At 45.9% G+C, this 19,097-nt stretch overlaps 1 protein-coding gene across 1 annotated transcript; it reads left to right on the top strand.

Annotated features, from left to right (window-relative positions):
- The first annotated feature begins 1,676 nt into the window (after window positions 1-1,676).
- MPZ (myelin protein zero) lies at window positions 1,677-16,489 on the top strand. Its single transcript, XM_058160650.1, has 6 exons — window positions 1,677-1,893; window positions 10,919-11,085; window positions 11,936-12,149; window positions 14,111-14,246; window positions 14,431-14,488; window positions 14,702-16,489. Exons 1-6 carry the CDS (start codon window positions 1,827-1,829, stop codon window positions 14,801-14,803), a joined length of 744 nt encoding a protein of 247 aa, XP_058016633.1. The 5' UTR covers window positions 1,677-1,826; the 3' UTR covers window positions 14,804-16,489.
- The last annotated feature ends 2,608 nt before the right edge of the window (window positions 16,490-19,097 follow it).

The following is a 19,097-nucleotide window of genomic DNA, read 5'->3' as shown; positions in this document are numbered from 1 at the left end:
TAGTAATAATAATAACAAGGAAAGTTGTAACTGATTAAGCTGATTTTTTCTCCCTACTGGCTCAGTAAAGAATCGCTTTGAATAGAATAGAATAGAATAGAATTTTTTATTGGCCAAGTGTGATTGGACACACAAGGAATTTGTCTTGGTGCAGATGCTCTCAGTGTACATAAAAGAAAAGATACGTTCATCAAGGTACGACATTTACAACACAATTGATGGTCAATATATCAATATAAATCATAAGGATTGCCAGCAACAAGTTATAGTCATACAGTCATAAGTGGAAAGAGATGGGTGATGGGAACTATGAGACGATTAATAGTAGTGCAGATTCAGTAAATAGTCTGACAGTGTTGAGGGAATTATTTGTTTAGCAGAGTGATGGCCTTCGGGGGGAAAAACTGTCCTTGTGTCTAGTTGTTCTGGTGTGCAGTGCTCTATAGCGTCGTTTTGAGGGTAGGAGTTGAAACAGTTTATGTCCAGGATGCAATGGCTAGTCCAGGCGATGTGCAAAACTAGCGAGCAAAATAGGATCAGACGACCCAACGCGGCAGGAATTTAACATGGGTGCTTGGTGCTCCCTGAGCTTGGTGGTTTTCTTACAGATGTTTCGTGACCCAACTAGGTAACATCATCAGTGCTAAAAGGGAGTGGGGATTGTGAAGAGGAGGAGGAGGAGGAGGACTGTGGGACCCTTGGTGCTCTCTGAGCTGGGTTGTTTTCTTGCAGACGTTTTATTTATTTATTTATTTATTTATTTATTTCGATTTTTATACCGCCCTTCTCCCGGAGGACTCAGGGCGGTGTACAGCCAAGTAAAAATTCAATATATAAACATTAAAAAGAAGTTAAAAAGAAATATTATAATGTGGCCGAAATTTTAAAACCATTTAAAATCTTAAAACATAAATACCCCAACTAGGTAACATCATCAGTGCTAGAAGGAAGTGGGGTTTATGGAGAAGAGGAGGAAAGGAGGGGGAGGAGGATGAGAACAAGGGGAGGAAGAGGAGGAGGAGGAGGAAGAGTGTGAGGTCCTTCCTGCTCTCTGAGCTTGGTGGTTTTCTTGCAGATGTTTCATGAACCAACTACGTAGCATCATCAATGCTAGAAAGTAGTGGGGCTGGCTGGGGGAGAGGAAGAGGAGGAGGGAGGAGGAGGAAGAGGAGGAGGAGGACTGCTATGGGGTCCTTGCTGCTTTCTGAGCTTGGTTTTCTTGCAGACGTTTCATGACCCAGCTAGGTAACATCATCAATACATCAACCCGAAGCTACAAATATTCCCTCCTATTGGAATTCACCCTGCCAGCCGTTGATTCCGCATCAATAAACCTCCTGGGGAAAAAAAAAAAAGACTCCCAACTCAAATGACAGAACCCCCCCTCACCCCCTCATTCTCCTGGCCCCGGCCGAAGGCTCTGCCTGTCGGGTGGCGAGAAAAATAGCATTTTTCAGAGGCTGTGCCCTCACCCACACTCTGGCCAAGAATGCAGCCTTGTTGCCCAGCTATGCTCGCCACAGCCCCCATAAATGCAAGCTTTTATGTTTTGTTCTCTTGGGGGGGATGGACGGAGGGGGGGGAACGACGACCAGTTGGTCATTTCTTTCCCCCCTCCCTCCGGTTTTTTCTCCCCACTGCTTTGGGGAGCCAAACGCCACTTTCTCATTGGTCCCAGATTTCTGCAGAGATAGCATCCTTCGGGGCAGGCGGGTTTTTAAGCCAAAGGTTGCCCCCCTCGCCGGCATTCGGATGGGAAGGCCTCCGTGGCTTCGCTACCAGCTCTTCCCCTCCATGTGGCTGGGACTTGGATTCTAACCCAAAACATGGGACTCTCAGCCGAAGCCGAAAAAGGCCGAGCTTTCCTCTGGTCAGTCCTGTTGTCCACTTTGGGTAAGTTACACTCTCTTGAGGGGAAGGTTTCCAAAGTTTTTTTTGGGGGGAAAAAACAAAACGAAACTCAAAACTGTAAGTATCTAAAAGCAGAAGAACAGAAGAGTTGGAAGGGACCTTGGAGGTCTTCTAGTCCAACCCCTTGAAGACCCTATTGTGTATCAGACAAATGGTTGTCCAATGCCTTCTTGGGGGGAAAAAAAACCCCCAGTAATGGAGAAGGAAAGGAAAGGAAAGAAAAGGAAAGGAAAGGAAAGCATGATAGAAGAAGGGAAGGAAAGGAAAGGAAAGGAAGATAGAAGAAGGGAAGGGAAGGAAAGGAAGATAGAAGAAGGGAAGGGAAGGAAAGGAAAGGAAAGGAAGATAGAAGAAGGGAAGGAAAGGAAAGGAAGATAGAAGAAGGAAAGGGAAGGAAAGGAAAGGAAAGGAAAGGAAAGGAAGATAGAAGAAGGGAAGGGAAGGGAAGGGAAGGGAAGGGAAGGGAAGGGAAGGAAAGGAAAGGAAAGGAAAGGAAGATAGAAGAAGGGAAGGGAAGGGAAGGAAAGGAAGATAGAAGAAGGGAAGGGAAGGGAAGGGAAGGGAAGGGAAGGGAAGGGAAGGAAAGGAAAGGAAGATAGAAGAAGGGAAGGAAGGAAGGAAGGAAGGAAAGGAAGGAAAGGAAGATAGAAGAAGGGAAGGAAGGAAGGAAGGAAGGAAAGGAAGATAGAAGGGAAGGAAGGAAGGAAGGAAGGAAGAGAAGGAAGGAAGGAAGGAAAGGAAAGGAAAGGAGAAGATAGAAGTAGGAAAGGAAAGGAAAGGAAAGGAAAGGAAGATAGAAGAAGGGAAGGGAAGGGAAGGGAAGGGAAGGGAAGGAAAGGAAAGGAAAGGAAGATAGAAGAAGGGAAGGGAAGGGAAGGAAAGGAAAGGAAGATAGAAGAAGGGAAGGAAAGGAAAGGAAAGGAAGGATGGATAACAGAATAAACGCATTGGAAGGGACCTTGGAGGTCTTCTAGTCCAACCCTCTGCTCAGGCAGGAGACCCTATCCCATTTCAGACAAATGGTTGTCTTCAAAAATAGGATGAGACACTCGGCTTCCCCTTCTGGGAGAGGGGTGGTGGGGGAACCTCTGTTTGGTTTTATTGTTTTCAGCCGTCCCTTTTAGGGGTAGACTGCCTCTGAAAGTGGAGGCTCTCCCCTGGCCGAAAGATTGTTGAGAACAAGCCCCGACCATCTTTTTCGTGAGATGTCCTGCTTTCCTAACGCGATTTCCACACCAAAGCGATTGCTTTGGGATCCGAGCTTCGGCTTTTCTCTCTGGTGCTGCAGCATGGGCTATGTAGTTCTCCCGCCTTCTGCAAGTCTGATTTTTGTCATGCTTAAGGGGTTTGAAGCAGAGGCCCTTCACTGGGTGGGGTGGCTGCAGATTTCATTGGCCGTTCTGCATGCCTTTTGACCTTCAGATTTCTTGGCGTGGCTTGGTTAATGATGGTTTGGATCGTGGTTTAATTCAAGGGCTGGCTAATTTGAAGGCAATGAATTCTAGGAAAATGCTGCAGATCCCATATTAGGTTCTTGACGATTGAGACCTCAAAGCTTCAAATTCAACGTTCTCCATTAATGGTGCATGTGAATAAATAAACTCTTCAATAAAATCTAGGTTGAATTTTGCTTCCCAAACTTTTTTCTGTTGGGCTTTTGGGAAAATCAAGGGAAAGGACCAATTGAGTGAGATTTGGTAGAGGGGCGGGTGGGTGGGAGGGAAAAAGACACAATGAATTTCTAAATGACAGGCCCATGAAGTGTAGCCCAAAAATCAGAAGTTGTAAAAGTTTAGACGTTCCAATTAAAAAAAGAGGGTTTAATATTGCGAGCTACGCCTTTGAATAATGGGCGTAGCTTTTTTTTAAAAAAGGACCTCCAATTTTATGCACGAGAAAACAGGGACAGGATCTTGGTTAACCGAACAATTAATAAATTAATAATCATGATATTGCCATTCTGAGAAGCTATCGTGTCTCGTCATGCCTTAAAACCTGAGAAATGGAGTTCACCCAACACAGTGACTTTGCTGAATGGTGGCTTGTTGGGAAAAACCACTTCCTGGGGTCACTCCCATACTGGACAAACTATGGTTTGTATTTAATAGGATGAATGAACCTTTGGAACTATTGAAATTTCATGGATGACTTTTAATCTATAAAATAATCGATTTATTAAACTTGGGATGTGTCCCTGTTGTGGAAAAATACAACCATGTTGTCTGTTTTTATAACGTTTCTCTTTCCACTTGGAAGGGGGAAAATAATGCAACCTATTATGGTGCCAGACAGATTAAATTGCTTTCCGTTCAGCCGAGAAGCACATTAGCAGAACAAAGCAATATATTTTCTGCACTCTGAAATCTCTTCCTATTATTTTTGGAGGCGTTAACATGGGAATTAGGCGTGGGAGAGGAAACTGAGGTAAGAATTGTGTTTGATTAGACATAGGTTTGACCTGACCAATTAAAATTTTTCTCTGATTATACAGTAACTGTCCCAGCATCTGCATGGCTAATCCTGCTGTTTTTAGCTTTTATGGTAATTATTTTCTAGGTATAATTTCTGCTTTACGAAGTAAAAATAGCCAGTTTGCAGGACATCCACGCTCAAGAAATAGATGTTTTTATATTCAAGAGTTCCAGAAAGATTGCTTGCTCCGAAAAGCGACAATAATCATACATTTATGACCTTCCTGTTGAAAAGAGAGGAAAGGAAGGAATTGAGAAAAGAAAGAGAAAGAGTAGAAGATTTTTGTTCGGTTCACAATTGGTCCTCCCAAATCTGGGTTGACAGATTTGCACTAAGGCACAATGTAGCCCAGACAGAACCATGATTCTTGGCTTAATGCAATATATATGAAAGATTAGAAAATGAATTTGTCTGGTTCAGAACCGATCCTTCTAAAGTTGATAAGATTGCATTAAGCCACAATGTAGCTATGATTCTTGGCTTAATGCAATGTGTATGAACCCATATAGGACTGCGGTGTGTTTTAAGGGAAATGTAATTTTTCCTGGCTATTTCTTGTACGATGGAACTAGAGTTTTGAGTTCAAAGTCATATCAGATTTAAATTAGATTGTCTCGTCCTGTTGAACTAACCAAATCAGCGGGTTGATCTAATCACATCTAAATCTGATGCGATTTCGCATCCAGGACCGACTGTCTGTTTTCAGGGTCGGTTCAATGAGACGGGCTGATCTAACTTAAATCTGATACGATTTTGAATTAAACTTTGCAACCCAGTTGGCAGGCTGCAGTCTCCCCTCCGTCTTTTGCCTTTTAAAAGGCGACGTTTAATTATGATTATATGTGGTAATGTAAATATAAATATTTACATTGCTACAAATCTCAGCCCAGCACATCTACGGTATCTTCCCGCACAATTTTCCTAATTGCAGCCTCGTGGTTAACTGAGAGAGAATTTTAAATGTCCGGGGACATTTAATTCTATCCCCTATTTCTGAAATCTCCATCTTAACTTCCTGCTGATGGATTCTCAAAATTGTAGAGTCAAATCTTCTTCATTTCTTCGATTTCTTCGATCAATTTCGATTTCTTCGATCAATTTCTTTTTACAGTCCGATGCAATCGAAAATAATCCCAGTTCAGTTCCATCCATCCAAGATCGAACGAGGCAGGTTATTTTTCTCCGTGCTTCTTCGCCAAATGCAGGGAGCCCTGGGGAAAACAACAGACCTCATCATGGCGAACAGTGTAATTTCCTGGTTTATTTAAGATGGGCAAAGGAATCGAGGTTTATGAACCGTACAAATCAGCTGTGACATGTTTAACCCAGCTGTTCCTTGCCGAAATGGGTGAAAAGAAGCAGAAACGCCGAGTTTAAAATCCTCAGGAACAAGGAAGCCGAAAGAAAGATATATATATTTTTTAAAATTCATGTTGATAGTTAGAGGCTTTCATTCCACGTTGATTATTTTTATAAGCAACTCAAAACGACGCGTGTGTATTTGGCGCGCCTAATTTCTCCGCCTAATTGCGGAGAACGTTGGCAGCGGAAATTCCAGACTTCAGGATGGAGCGAACTGTTTTTCCCCCCCCCCAAAAAAATTAAAATAAAGCTAATAAGTAACGGTGGCGATTAGAAGTGAGGAAGGGGTGGAAACTGGAATGGAGTGGCTTTTAAATCAGGGGGGAACAATATTTTTTTTTTAGGAAAATTACTCCCACATTCTCTTGGGAGTAATTAATATAACAGGGTTACACATAGTCCTTGGCTAGTAGCCATTCATTGCGGGATAGTTCGTAGTTACAAGGCACTGCAAGAAGTGACGTAAGAACAGTCCTCGCACTTATGACTGTCGCAGCATCGCTAAAGTCACGTGGTCAAAATTTGGACAATTGACAACTGCATGCATTTACAATAATTGCCGCATTCTGGGGTCACGGGACCACTACATGCGGCCTCCTGGGCAGGCTTTTGATATGCAAAGTCAACGGGGCAAGAAAAGGAAAGGAAAAAGAAGAAGGAAGGAAGAAAGGAAAGAGAGAAATGGAAGGAAGGAGAAAGAGAGAACGGGAAGGGAGGGAGGAAAGAAAAAGAGAGAGAAATGGAAGGAAATAAGGAAGGAAGGAAGAGAGAAACGTAAGGAAAGAAGGAAGGAAGAAGAGAGAAAGGGAAGGGAGGGAGGGAGGAAAAAGAGAGAGAAATGGAAGGAAGGAAGAAGAGAAAGGAAGAGAGAAAGGAAGAAAGAAGGAATGGAGAAGAGGGAGAAAGGGAAGGAAGGAAGGCAAAAGAGAAGAAAGGAAGGAATGAAGGAAAAAGAGAAATGGAAGGAAAGAAGGAAGGAAGGAATGAGAAAGAGAAAGGGAAGGGAGAGAAGGAAGGGAGAGAGGAAGGAAAAAAGAGGAGAAGGAAGGGAGGGAGGAGGAGGAGGGTGGAAGAAGAGTGGGAGAAAAGAAGGAAGGAGAGAAGGAAGGGAGAGAGGAAGGAAAAAAGAGGAGAAGGAAGGGAGGGAGGGAGGGAGGGAGGGTGGAAGAAGAGTGGGAGAAAAGAAAGGAGAAAGAGGGAAGGAAGAAAGGGAGAGTAAGAGAGAAAGGGAAGGATGGAAGGAAGGATGGAGAAAAAGAAAGGGAAGGAAAGGAAGATGAAAGACGGAGAAAGGGAAGGAAGGAAATTTTATTTCACCATTGACATTAAAAGCAACTCCTTTTGTAACACAAAGGTTAGTTAGAAGATGCTAATCGAACGCCACGATCAACATTTTCAATTTATCTTTTTACAATTGCCACAGACACCCCCAGCTATCTCCTGCCGTCCCTGAGGGTTAATATTTTCTTCCCCTCCTCTCTCCTTTTTCCAAAATCCTCATTGTTCCACTTGCTATTCTCCCTGCTTAATCTTCTATTATCCCTCAGCTTCTGTGCAGACTCGGTGAGCTGAAAAGCCTTGGGGGGTTAAGCTTGCAAAAAACAAAAAAAACGGCTTGATCAACACTACCCTGAGTCACCCTCAGCTTTGTCTACAGAAAATCTCCAGATGTGACTACATAAACCATGAGGAGGACGAGCAGCTTAAGAAGCCAAGCTTATCTGCCTCAAAAAAACCGTCTCAGTATCTCCCCGGATAAACGAACGATTAAAAAACCCCTCCGTTTGAAACTGCAAAGCTGGGCAGCGATGAATATCGTTTTCCAGGAGACAAATCCATCCCTTTAGCTCTTATTTATTCTGTTTCGAATCATGAGGACTAGAGTCTTTCCCGATCTTTAAGGTTTTATGCTTAAACAGCCAGGCTACACGTTAGAGCAGTTTCCTAGCATAGGTTTAAGAATCCCAATCGCTCAGTTAAAAAGCCTTGAAGGATTTGTTGCAAATTAAGGCCTTGGGTTGACACATCTATTTTACAGATTAAGAGTTGGAAAGGGACCTTGTAGGTCATCTAGTCCAACCCCCCCCATCCGCCCAAGCAGGAGACGCTACACCATTTCTGACAGATGGCAGTCCAGTCTCTTCTCGAAAGCCTCCAGTGATGAAGCTCCCACAACTTCCAAAGGCAACGTCTATTCTATTGGTTGATTGTTCTCACTGTCAGAAAATTCCTCCTTATTTCCAGGTTGAATCTCTCCTTCGTCAGTTTCCATCCATTGTTTCTTGTCTGGCCTTCAGGTGCTTTGGAAAATAACTTGACCCCCTTCCTCCTCTCTGTGGCAGCCCCTCAAATATTGGAAGACTGTTTTCATGTCTCCCCCTGGTCCTTCTCTTCAGTAGACTAGCCATGTCTTCTGTCCATCCATGGTTCACGCAGATTTCTTTCTTTCTTTCTTTCTTTCTTTCTTTCTTTCTTTCTTTCTTTCTTTCTTTCTTTCCTTCCTTCCTTCCTTCCTTCCTTCCCTTACACCTTCCTTCCTTTCCGTCTTTCCTTTCCTCTTTCTTTCTTACTTTTCTTCCTTCTCTCCTTTCCACTTTCCTCCCTCCCTCTCTCCTTCCTTCCTTCCTTCCTTCCTTCCTTCCTTCCTTCTTTCCGCTTTGGAAAATAGCTTGACCCCCTCCCCTACTCTCTGTGGCAGCCCCTCAAATATTGGAAGATGCTATCCTGTCTCCCCTGGTCCTTTTCTTCACTAGACTAGCCATGTCTTCTGTCCATCCATGCTTCACACAGATTTCTTTCTTTCTTTCTTTCTTTCTTTCTTTCTTTCTTTCTTTCTTTCTTTCTTCCTTCCTTCCTTCCTTCCTTCCTTCCTTCCTTCCTTCCTTCCTTCCTTCCTTCCTTCCTTTCTGTCTTTCCTTTCCTCTTTCTTTCTTTCTTCCTTCCTTCCTCCTTCTACTTTCCTCCTCCTCCTCCCTCCTTCTTTCCTTCCTTCCTTCCTTCCGCTTTGGAACATAGCTTGGCCCCCTTCCTCCTCTCTGTGGCAGCCCCTCAAATATTGGAAGATGCTCTCCTGTCTCCCCTGGTCCTTCTCTTCCCTAGACTAGCCATGTCTTCTGTCCATCCATGGTTCACGCAGATTTCTTCCTTCCTTCCTTCCTTCCTTCCTTCCTTCCTTCCTTCCTTCCTTCCTTCCTTCCTTCCTTCCTGTCTTTCTTTCTTTCTTTCTTTCTTTCTTTCTTTCTTTCTTTCTTTCTTTCTTTCTTTCTTTCTTTCTTTCCTCCCTCCCTCCCTCCCTCCCTCCCTCCTTCCTTCCTTCCTTCCTTCCTTCCTTCCTTCCTTCCTTCCTTCCTTCCTTCCGCTTTGGAACATAGCTTGACCCCCTTCCTCCTCTCTGTGGCAGCCCCCCCAATATTGGAAGGCTGCTATCCTGTCTCCTCTGGTCCTTCTCTTCCCTAGACTAGCCAGGCCCAGTTCCTGCAACCATGCATCCTATGTTTTAGCCTCCAGTCCCCTCATCATCCTGGTTGCTCTTCATCACCTCCTCCTTTCAACAAACCACAATTAAACCAGTTTGGCAAGGCCGCACCTACGGAGGAAATGGCTGAAACGGCAGCCTCGCAAACCTAAGAGAGCTTGTGGTATTTTTATTATTTTTGTCTAGATGGGCACAAAATCACGCCCCAAATTGGGGTGGGGTGGGGAATAGGGAAGGTTAGACGGGGAGAAAAAAGCTGGGGGGGGGGAGTTTTTTCCTTTCCAGCCAAAAACCGGGGGCAGGGGAATTTCCACTCATTCCCAACAGTTTGAATTTGCACCCCCAGGGCGGTAGAAAAAAAGACGATTGTTCGGCTACACACAAAAGGGCCCTTTGACTGCAAATGTCACAACTTCGAGATCACTCAGCAATGTTCTGCCGTGTTCGGGCCACAAGGGGGGTTTGTGGAAGCAACTACCCACTTCCCAAATGGAGAGGGGGGGGGAAGGCAGAAGTTGGGGGGTAAAAGGCAATGAGGTACAACTCTCTCTCTTTCCTTCCCTCGTTTTCCTTCCTTCCTTCCTTCCTTCTTTCCTTCCTTCCTTCCTTCCTTCCTTCCTTCCTTCCTTCCTTCTTTCTTTCTTTCTTTCTTTCTTTCTTTCTTTCTCTCTCTCTCTCTCTCTCTCTCTCTCTCTCTCCCATTTTTATTTCTCGCGAGTTTTATCCCGCCTTCGCTAGTTTTATAAATAAATCAAGCGGGTGAGTAGAAAGACCTCAGACCCCTTCCTCTTCCGATGTTGCCCACCACAACAACCCTTCGAGGTGGATTTGGGCTGAGAGGGAAGGATTGGCTAGCTTTCGTGACTAGAACTCACCGTCGCCTGGTGATTGGCTCAATGGTCTCCCAGCTGGCTTTCATGCCTAAGGCGGAACCAGAACTCGCTGTCGCCTGGTGATTGGTCAAAAGTCACCCAGCTGGCTTTCATGCCTAAGGCGGAACTAGAACTCACTGTCGCCTGGTGATTGGCCAAAAATCACCCAGCTGGCTTTCATGCCTAAGGCAGAACTAGAACTCACTGTCGCCTGGTGATTGGTCAAAAGTCACCCAGCTGGCTTTCATGCCTAAGGCGGAACTAGAACTCACTGTCACCTGGTGATTGGCCAAAAGTCACCCAGCTGGCTTTCATGCCTAAGGCAGAACTAGAACTCACTGTCGCCTGGTGATTGGCCAAAAGTCACCCAGCTGGCTTTCATGCCTAAGGCAGAACTAGAACTCACTGTCGCCTGGTGATTGGTCCAAAGTCACCCAGCTGGTTTTCATGCCTAAAGTGGAACTAGAACTCACTGTCGCCTGGTGATTGGTCCAAAGTCACCCAGCTGGTTTTCATGCCTAAAGTGGAACTAGAACTCACTGTCGCCTGGTGATTGGTCCAAAGTCACCCAGCTGGTTTTCATGCCTAAAGTGGAACTAGAACTCACTGTCGCCTGGTGATTGGTGCAAAGTCACCCAGTTGGGTTTCCTGCCTAAGGTGGTACTAGAATTCACTTTCTGCTGGTGATTGGCCCAACATCTTCCAATATCTTTGGGATCTGGGCAGAAGGCTTAGGAAAGCGATCAGGGATCCACCCGTTTGTTCATTGACCAATTATTTTCACCCCTCTCTGATCTTTTTTTTTGGTCTGTTTGTCTATTTGCAGTGCTCTCTCCAACCTTGGCCATCAAAGTTTACACGGCGAACGAGGTCCACGGCACGGTGGGTTCTAAAATTAAGCTCTCTTGCTCCTTCTGGTCCAACGAGTGGATCTCTGATGACATTTCCATCACGTGGCACTTTCAGCCCGAACGTGGAAAGGACAGCATTTCGGTAAAAAGAAAATCTATTTATCTATCATCTATCCGATATCTATCTATCCATCCATCCATCCATCTTCTCTGTCCTATCTATCTGTCCTATCTATCTGTCTATCTATCTATCTATCCGATATCTATCTATCCATCCATCCATCTATCTTCTCTGTCCTATCTATCTGTCCTATCTATCTATCTATCTATTGATCTATCTATCTATCTATCTATCTATCGATCTATTTATCTATCTATCCGATATCTATCCATCCATCCATCCATCTTCTCTGTCCTATCTATCTGTCCTATCTATCTGTCTATCTATCTATTTATCTATCTATCTATCTATCTATCTATCTATCTATCTATCTATCTATCTATCTATCCGATATCTATCTATCCATCCATCCATCTATCTTATCTGTCCTATCTATCTGTCTATCTATCCATCCATCCATCCATCCATCCATCCATCCATCCATCCATCCATCTTCTCTGTCCTTCGTATCTATCTATCTATCTATCTATCTATCTATCTATCTATCTATCTATCTATCTATCTATCTATCTATCTATCTGTCTATCTATCTATCTACATCTATCATCTATCTCTACCTACCTGCCTACCTACCTATCATCTAGCTAGTTAGCTGTATATCTTTATATCTGCATATATCTGTATATGTATTATATAATATTTTGGCTGTTAAACTTCAGATGCCCACCAGAGGGCAGCAGAAAGTGAGCCTTAATCTCTGCTGCCCTCTTGTGGTTCCGTCTATATTGCACTCCCGATCCGATTCTTTTCTTCAGTCAAGCAGGGGGCAATCTTTTGTCCCGCCAATTCTCCTGCTCTTATTCGACCCCAGATATTTCACTATGCCAAAGGCCAGCACTACATCGACAACGTTGGGTCCTTCAAGGAGCGGATCGAGTGGATCGGGGACCCCAGCTGGAAAGATGGCTCCATTATCATCCATGACCTGGAATACACCGACAACGGGACCTACACTTGTGACGTCAAGAACCCACCGGACATCGTGGGGAGAACATCCCAAGTCACCCTCTATGTCTTTGAGAACGGTAAGGCTCGTTGACCCGTGGGAAATATTTTGTGGTGCATCCTACGATCTTCTCATTGGTCACATTTGTAATTTGCAATTGTATTATACAATTATGTATGTGCAAGTTACAAATTGTCATTTATAATGCGACTCCACAACAGTGGTGGGTTTCAACATTTGTTTACTACCGGTTTTATGGGCGTGGCTTGGTGGGGCGTGGCATGGCTTGGTGGGCGTGGCTTGGTGGGCATGGCAGGAGAAGGATACTATAAAATCCCCATTTCCGCCCGATCAGCTGGGACTCGGGAGGCAGAGAATAGACGGGGACGGGACCAGTCGGAATTTTTACTACAGGTTCTGTGGGCGTGGCTTTGTGGGTGTGGCATGGCTTTGTGGGCGTGGCAGGGGAAGGATACTGCAAAATCTCCATTCCCACCCCACTCTAGGGGAAAGATACTGCAAAATCCCCATTTCCTCCCGATTAGCTGGGACTCGGGAGGCAGAGAATAGGTGGGAGCGGGGCCAGTCAGAATTTTTACTACGGGTTCTGTGGGCATGGCTTTGTGGGTGTGGCATGGCTTTGTGGGCGTGGCAGGGGAAGGATACTGCAAAATCTCCATTCCCACCCCACTCTAGGGGAAAGATACTGCAAAATCCCCATTTCCTCCCGATCAGCTGGGACTCGGGAGGCAGAGAATAGATGGGGGCGAGGCCAGTCAGAATTTTTACTACCGGTTCTCCGAACTACTCAAAATTTCCGCTGCTGGTTCTCCAGAACTGGTCAGAACCTGCTGAAACCCCACCTCTGCTCCACAACTTTTGGGGTGAACTGAAGGAGCTGATCTAGGAGTGGGAAGGGAGGAAGGAAGGAAGGAGGAAGAGAAAAAGAAGGAAGGAAGGAAGGAAGAAAAGAGGGAAGGAAGGAAAAGGAAAAGAAGGAACGAATAAAGGAAAAGGAAAAGGAGGGAGGGAGGGAGGGAGGAAGGGAAGGAGGGAAGGAAGAAGAAAGGAAAACAGGGAGTGAAGAAGGAGCAGCTCCTCCTGGTCTGTCTCTTTCCCCAATTTTTTCGCCCTACCTATTAAGTCCTTGCAATCTCTTCTCCTTGGGTTTGCAACCCATTGAACTCAATGGACCAAGATGTGGGGTTTCTATGGGGAAAACTCAGCTTTTTGGGGTAATGTTGGAATGGCTGGCTGGAATAAAATGACTGAGTTGATGCAGGACTGCTGAGCAAATCCAGTTGGAGATGTTGTATATTTTAATAATATTCTCTCTTTTTTTTCTCTTTCTCCTCCTCTTTCTCCTCCTCCCTTCTTCTCCTCCTTTTTCATCTCCTTCTCCTCTCCATCTCCTCTCTCTTCTTCTTTTCTTTTCCTTCCCCCTTCTTCTCCTTCCTTCTCCTTCTCCATCTCCTCCTCCTCTCCTCCTCCTCTTTTTCTCCTTTTCTTTCTCCTTCTTCCTTCTCCTTTTCCATCTCCTCCTCTCCACCTTCTCTCTCCTCCTCCTCCTCCTTTTCTTTTCCTTCTCCCTTCTCCTCCTTCCTTCTCCCTTCTCCATCTCCTCCTCCTTCTCCTTCTCCTTCTCCTTCTCCTTCTCCCTCTCCTTCTTTTCCTTTTCCTTTTCCTTCTTCCTTCTCCTCCTTCCTTCTCCACCTTCTTCTTCTTCTTCTTCTCTTTCTCCTTCTTCTCCTTCTCCATCTTCTCCTCCTCTCCACCTTCACTCTTCTTCCCCTTCTTCCCCTTTTCCATCTCCTCCTCCTCTCTACTTTCTCTCTTCTTCTTCTCCTTTTCTTTCTCCTTCCCCCTTCTTCTCCTTCCTTCTCCTTTTCCCTCTCCTCTTCCTCCTCCTCTTCCTCCTCCTCCTGTTCCTCCTCCTCCTCCTCTTCTCAACCTTCTTCTCCATCATTTCCTCACCTTTGTCCATCCTCTCCACCCCTCCCTCCCTCCCTCCCTTTCTCTCTTTCTCTCCTTCTTCTCCAGTTCCTACGAGATACGGCCAAGTCTTGGGGGGCGTTATCGGAGGCGTCTTGCTCGTGGTCTTAGTAGTCCTGCTGATAGCGTACCTCATCAGGTACTGCTGGCTGAGGAGACAAGCCACCCTCCAGAGGCGGCTCAGGTAACCCCCAAAATCCTCCCTGCCTCCTCTACCACCATTTCTCCCCCCAAAAATTAAATATTAAAGGTGCAGGAAATCTTTCATTCGACAAACTTTTGCCGGCTTTCCTTTTGTTCAGAAAACTGCTCCCCAGTTTTCTTTGTTGCACATCAACGCGCATCTCTCTTCTTCTTTCCGCTTTTAGCGCGATGGAGAAAGGGAAACTGAGGCTGGGGAAGGATTCTTCCAAACGACGCCATCAGGTGAGCCTTCGGGAGCGCGAGAGGAAGATGCTCCCCAAATAAGGATCTGTCAGCCTTACAGATGGTCCTTGACTTACGACCGTCACTGAGCCTGCCTAGTACGGTTTTAAGCCGTGACGGTCGTAAAATAGGTCACCGGTGACCGGTCCTTGCCGCCGCCAGCCACCATTTTCCTGTGCCAACCTTCTCTTCTCTTCTTTCTCCTTTTCATAGACCCCCGTTCTCTACGCCATGCTGGACCACAGCCGTCTCACCAAGTCGAGCGACAAAAAATCCCGAGGAGGGTTGGGGGACTCGCGCAAGGATAAGAAATAGCGGTTAGCCGGCAGAGAAGGTATCGAGAAGAAGGCGGCCAAGAAACAAGTGGTCATGACCATCGAGATGGAAACGAAGAAGGACCACCACAAGGCCGAAGGCCTCAAGCCCGCCGTCAAATCCCCCAGCAAGAACAGCCTTAAAAACGCGCTCATGAATATTCTTAAAAGTGATTCGGATGTCTAATTCGAACGCGGGGGTGGGTGGGTGGCTTTCCCGGCCCTCCTCTTCCCCCCCCTCCCCGGAGGTCCCTTTCTCCTCCACCCAGTCCTCTTGGCTTTGCTAGGACCACCAAATCGAGGGTGCAGTACCTCTGATGGCCAGCTGGCGGCAGCAAGGAATTGGTTTGGGGTCCTCTGCTGCCACCTGCTGGCTGTTGGGAAGGCTGCAGCCCAGCCATGATGTTTTAATGCACGTTCCTCCATCTCATCAAGTTTAAAATGTGTGGAGTTCAACTGCCAGATTTTTGGGTGGCAAATTCTGGGCATTGTAGTCCACCCGTCTTAAAGCTGTTGAAATTGAGAAACGCATTTACTAGTTGTGTGGTCATCTTTACAGCTACAATAATCAATCTAACCAGGGGCTGATAGAATTTCTACGCTAAGAGCACAAAGTTTAAAAACAAAACAAAAAAAAAATTCCGAGATTCCACCCTCCATAGAGGTAGTCCTCGATTTACGACCTCAAGAAAAGCTGGAAAATTCGTTGTTCAGCAGTGTGGTCGTTAAGGGAGACACCCCATGAGAGTGACTTGCAACCTTCCTTGCCGGGTTTCCCCTATTGGGAAGATCACAAATGCTGGTTTGCGGATGCCGTGATCGTTGTCAAACGTCTGGCCGTCGCCAAGCCCGCAAACTACGATCATATTGTGACAGTCGTAAGGCACTTTTTCCAGCACTGTTATAACCTTGAATGGTCGCTAAACAAATAACGGTCAGTTGAGAACTAGCTGTGTTTCAGTTTCTTCTGCTAAAGAAGATCGGAAACAAACCATGATCTGCTAACAAACCAACATTTCGTGGTAGCTCTTTGTACCCTTCCAATGTGTCCCAAACTCAGCAACTCCGGTAAACACATGTCAGGGGTGAAATCTATGTACCTTCCTTACTGGTTCGGAAGTGCACACCCTGTGTGCGCATCACATGCCACACTCACACCCTCTGCACACGTGCAAAACCTTTCTGCGCATGCGCAGAGGGTACAAAACACATTACTTCCTGGTTAAAACCAGGAAGTAACGACAGCCGAGCCGGTGGGCAGAGCCTCGCACAGCACTTGCTACCAGTTCTCCGAACCACCGGCCAAGATCGCTACCGGATCGGGCGATCCGGTCTGAACCGGGAGCATTTCACCCCTGACACACGTGTGTAAATAAATCACAAAAATATGCAGGGTATTTATTTATCGTTTTCATTCAAGAGAGATTCCTATCGGCCTCTGGGACCCCGTCCATCGCCAATGAGGATAAAAGCCAACTGGGTGACCCATCCTTCGAACCCTCCCGAGTCTTATAAATCGGCCCCAAAAGACGCGAAATTCTCCCTTGAAACGGTGCCTTCTTCTGCTCTAACCGCTGTGACCCTCTTCCGCTCCACGATCTGAGCACAGGTGTAATTTTTTTTTTCCTTAAGATTTTTTTTCCCTTTTTTTTTTTAAATCCAAAGGACCAGATTCTCGTCGGTGCATCTCAACAAACTCACACAACAAAGATGGTTTAATTTCTCTCGGGCAAAAATTCTACGGACGAAAACGTCTCTTCGGCCGCCATCACGGCCTCCTCCTGGGCGAAAATTCTCAACAAAACTAAAGAAGGAAAAAAAATAATAATGTTTTCAAACAAAAGGCCCCAAATTCTTCTCTCTCTCTCTCTCCCTCCTTCCCTCCTTCTCTCCCTCTTTCTCTCCCTCCCTCTCTCTCTCTTTTTCCCTCTCTCCCTCCCTCTCTCTCTTTTTCCCTCCCTCCCACTTTTTCTCCCTCCCTCTCCCTTCCTCCCTCTCTCCCTCTTTCCCTCTCTCTCCCTCCCTTCCTCCCTCCCTCTCTCCCTCTTTCTCTCTCTCTCTCTCCCTCCTTCCTCCTTCTCTCCTCTTTCTCTCCTTCCTGTCTCTCTCTCTTTTCCTCCTCCCACTTTCTCTCCCTCCCTCCCTCTCTCCCTCTTTCCCTCTCTCTCCCTCCCTTCCTCCCTCCCTCTCTCCCTCTTTCTCTCTCTCTCTCTCTCCCCCTCTCTCCCTCCTTCCCTCTTCCTCTTTCTCTCCCTCCCAGTCTCTCTCTCTTTTTCCCTCCCTCCCTCTCTCTCTCCCTCCCTTCCTCCCTCCCTCCCTCTCTCCCTCTTTCTCTTTCTCTCTCCCTCTCCCTCTCCCTCTCCCTAATCAGTGGTGGTATTCAGCGATTCTATCCGGTTTCGGGCGAACAGGTAGCGGCGGTTGTGGGGGGCTCCGCCCACCCACCCGGACGTCATCATGTCCCGTTTTTGACGCTCCGCACATACGCTCACATTAGCGAACCGGTAGCGAAGGTAACTGAACACCATCCCTGACTCTCATTCTAAGAGTAGCGATCCTAAAAAGCGATTTCAATTTTAGGCCAAATTCGGAGCCTCCTGCTTGAGCAATGCATCTGAGAGATTTCAGGGCAAGTGAAAAAACAAATAAAGTAATCGTCGTTTAAAAAATAATAATAAAATAAAATAACCCATTAAGACAATCCCTAAAATTTTTCAGGGAGGGGGTTTTGCTCAATTCTAAAGAGGCTGCCCAATTTGGCCGGCTGGGAAATCCTCATCCCGTTGCAAAGAATTGCAAATTCTCATCCCTTTTGCAAACCCCTAGAAGAGAGAAGCGGGGTGGGTGGATGGGTGGGAAATGCAGATTATTCTGCCAGTTTCTCCCCCCCCCCCAAAGTCTGTCGAAACAGACGAATTTATAATTTCTGTTCTGACTTGTTTGACATCTTCGGGGCGTCCCCCGAGAGGGAAATTAAACCGTCGTCTTTGACAGTCTTGCAACCCCGCCGTACCCGATTCGCAAAGCGGTGATTGGGAATGAAATTTACGATTAACCTGCGGAGATATTATATTGATATATATATATTTTTTCCTTTCCTTGCTGCGCTCTCTGCCCGGTGACTGAATTCTGCATGACGTTACCTGGGTAGCGCAAAAATCAAGGCTTTGAATTTTTCTCTATTATTTTTGCTCCTGTTGGGGTGGTTTTTTTTTTTTTAATTATTATTATTATTCTGTTCAAATTAACTTCTAGGACAACATGTTCCAACAGCAGCAAAACAACCAAAGGCCGGACTCCCTGGATCATTTTGTTAGCCAACGCACGACAGCTACGTTTTGTGTGTTTTAACAGAATCACAGAGTTGGAAGGGACCTTGGAGGTCCTCTAGCCCAACCCGCTGCTCCAAGCAGGAAAACATTAGCCTATTTCAGTCACTCTCTACCAATTTCCCAGTCTCTTTCTTGTCTTCAGATCTCACAACCTCAAATGACGGTGCTAAAAGCGATGTACATAAAAGAAGATGATTCCCGCAGACCCGCAAACACACCGTTCTTTATTGCGAGTAGTCTTAGAAAACTAAACAAGTTTTTTTTTTAAAAAAATGTGGTTTTTTTTCCCCATGTAGGTGTGTACAATTTTCTCGGGGTTTCCTGGACCCCCGGGGTTGTCTTTCGAACAGCCTCCGCCAAAAACAAACAACATCATTAAAATGAAAAAGAATTAATAAAAAGACTGACATTTCCGTACCGAGCTGGCTGTTTTGTGGTTCTGTGATCCTGATAGTAAAGTCGGAGTAAAAAAAAGGTAAAGGAGTCCATTATGGATTTTACTCCATGAATCATGGCTGACTATAGGGGGCACTGTTCATCTCCATTTCAAGGCCACTGACCAGCGCTATTTGAGGACATTTCCACGGTCATGTGGCCAGCATGACGTCACGGAACGCCATTACCTTCCCACCGAAGTGGTACCTATTTACCTGCTTGCATTTGCTTGCTTTCGAACTGCTAGGTTAGCAGGAGCTGGAATGAGGACGGGAACTCACCCTGTCTCGTGGCGCTCGGGTCTCAAACCTGGGCTGCCGGCTTTCCAACGGATAAGCCCAGCGTCTTAACCATTGAGCCATCATGCCACCCAAAGATGGAGTGGTTTATAAAAAGAAAAACAGAGTCAGCAACTAGCGGCCGCCTGGCCAAATCAGGCCCGTTGCTTGTCCCATTCAACTATGAAATAAGAGGAATAAAATTGGGGCTTTTCGTTGCCGATCAGCTCATCCAATTCTGCTTTCCGAT

This window comes from Ahaetulla prasina, chromosome 17 (genome assembly GCF_028640845.1).
Source record: "Ahaetulla prasina isolate Xishuangbanna chromosome 17, ASM2864084v1, whole genome shotgun sequence".
In the NCBI taxonomy this organism is placed as follows: domain Eukaryota; kingdom Metazoa; phylum Chordata; class Lepidosauria; order Squamata; family Colubridae; genus Ahaetulla; species Ahaetulla prasina.
The sequence above is the reverse complement of the archived record's forward strand: the minus strand, read 5'-3'. Positions and strand labels throughout refer to the sequence as shown.